General features: G+C 44.4%; 1 protein-coding gene across 1 annotated transcript in view; it reads left to right on the forward strand.

Moving 5' to 3' along the window:
- LOC113808187 (C-type lectin domain family 4 member M) overlaps nt 1-917 on the forward strand; it is a 6207-nt gene extending 5290 nt beyond the window's left edge. The window contains exon 5 of the mRNA XM_027359524.2: nt 651-917. Coding sequence (XP_027215325.2) covers nt 651-898 — 248 coding nt within the window. The 3' untranslated portion in view covers nt 899-917. The remainder of the gene's footprint in view (nt 1-650) is intronic.
- Nucleotides 918-2500: the final 1583 nt, after the last annotated feature.

Consider the following 2500-nt stretch of genomic DNA (forward strand, 5'->3'; position numbering starts at 1 on the left):
AAGGGAAGGGAAGGGAAGGGAAGGGAAGGGAAGGGGAGGGGAGGGGAGGGGCTAGGGAGGGGAGGTGAAGGGAGGGGAAGGGAGGGGAGGGAGGGGAAGGGAGGGGAGGGAGGGGAAGGGAGGGGAGGGAGCGGAAGGGGAGGGGAAAGGAGGGGAAGGGAGCGGAGGGAGGGGAAAGGAGGAGAGGGAGGGGAAGAGAGGGAAGGGAGGGGAAAGAGGAAGGGAAGGGAAGGGAGGGGAAAGGAGGGGAGGGAGGGGAAGAGAGGGGAGGGAGGGGAAGGGAGGGGAAAGGAGGGGAGGGAAGGGAAGGGAAAGGAAGGGAGGGGAGGGGACGGGGAAGGGTTCGGTTCTAATTGGTCAGTGTGTTACTGTTATTCGTATTGTTATTGCTATTATCATTATTACTGTCATTATTATTGTCTTTATTGTTATTGCTGTTATCATTATTAGTATTGTTTTGTTGTTATTAGTATCATTATTATTACTATTATTAGCATTATTATCTTCGTCATCATTATCATTATTATTGTTATCATTATGATTGTTGCAATTATCATTATCATCATTATTGTCATAATCTTGTTGCTGTGACCATCACTCCCACTGCCACCATTGTTGCCGTTGCTGGTAATGGCGCCGCCTCCCAACAGCCGGCAGGTACAACCGCGTGTGGGTCGGCGCCAGCGACGAGGCGCGGGAGGGCGCGTGGACGTGGCTCTCCGGCGAGCCCCTGGACGCCAGCGACTGGCGCCCGGGGCAGCCCAGCAACAGGAGCACGGGCGGCGAGGAGCAGGACTGCCTCTCGCTCGTCACCAAGAACAGACCCGACTCCACCATGGACGACCACTCGTGCCGCATGAAGAAGGCCTACCTGTGCGAGCTCGACCTGGAGTGCTAGGGGGCGGGAGGGAGGGAGAGGAAGGGAGGGAGGGAGGGAGGGAAGAAGGAAGAGCGAAGGAGGAGTGAGAGAGAAGGAGGGGGAAGGGTTGGTAGCGGGAGAGAGAGAGAGAGAGGGAGAGACAGATTTATATACAATTTTCATGGGTTATGAATTATCACATGGATAATATGACTTTATTTTTGTTACATTTTTTAGAACATTAGTGAACATAAAAAATAAAAACGTATTAATTCTAGAAAATCAGCATTTTATCGTTCACAACAAGAAAGAAAAAAACGTGTATGGGTATCTAAGTTCATATAGCAATTTATACCATGTATCCTTCATTTCCTAAACACGTCAGTGATATTCACATATTCCAGATATGTTATATCTCAAAGATAAGAATATGTACATAAAGATAGATAAGGTCTGTAATAATACGCATTGTACGGGAAAGACATTTGTTTGTTTAACAACTTTGCAAATTATATTTAGAAAAAAACAAATAGAAAACGACAATGGGAGTTAATGGCTTTGTATTTTTATTGTATCCTTTTCTCATGTATGAAAAAGTTCTAATGATGATAAGGACAAATCGTGATGAATGTTTGTTTGATTCGAGACGAGGAACACCAACTCAATCAATCCTCGAATCAAAGGCGGAAAAGCGAATTGTTCCTCAATTACTGGCACTTTACGGACGGGCAAGCTTACCTCCTCGTCATTCAGTGCATCTTTCCTATCACCTTTTCCGCAATCTACTTATTTATCATCAATATCATGATTGTTTTAGCGTTTCCGTATATAGGCGTTTCCGTAGCCATTTCGCAGGCAAAGGGTCCAGCCCGCGCACCGACGCCGCCCGCCCCGCCCAGGGAGACTTTCGACGCCCGCGAGCGCAAGCGAGGCAGGACCGGGCCGTCGCAGGCTTCCTCGTGCATCACTTCCATCCTTTCAAATGAGTTTTATCATGGAAAGGAGACTGCTTATATCGTAGACAAAAAGATATTTGATTTCACTAGATTGATGTGCTCACGACCTTTTCGTCTGCTTTTATTTATCAAAGAGACCGACTCGTGGTGAAGGTCCTGATAAGCCCAAGACGGTAGTTGATTAATTCACTCGGAAGCAAACAAACAAACAAAGTGAATACCATGATGACAATTAATATATTCACTCGGAAACAAACAAACAAAAAAATAAATGAATAAAATGAGGATAAAAAATAAAGAAAAATAAAAAAGAGAGTAAAATTAACTGAGAAAATTCTTGTGAATTTAGATAACATTTACTCAGATAACTTGACCTCGACTGACCTCTTCTGACCTGACTTTAAGCTTTTGTCTTTCTCATGGAAAGATATTGCTCCTCTTGCAACGTTGTTCTATTTCTCCGTCTTTTTTTCTCTCCCTTCTCTTATTTTCTCCTTAGCCTCATCTTTCTTCACCTTCCTCTTCTACTCTTACTTTACCTTCTATTTATTATTTCTTTTCTTCCTCCTTTTTTCTATTTCTTCTTCTCTTGCTTTTCTTTCCACCCCTCTTTCTTCTTATTCTTTTCCTTCTTCTCTTACTTTCCCATCCATATCCTCTTTATCCTCTTTTTCCTTCTTTCTCT

The sequence above is a fragment of the Penaeus vannamei genome, chromosome 11, assembly GCF_042767895.1.
Source record: "Penaeus vannamei isolate JL-2024 chromosome 11, ASM4276789v1, whole genome shotgun sequence".
Taxonomy (NCBI): Eukaryota; Metazoa; Arthropoda; class Malacostraca; order Decapoda; family Penaeidae; genus Penaeus; species Penaeus vannamei.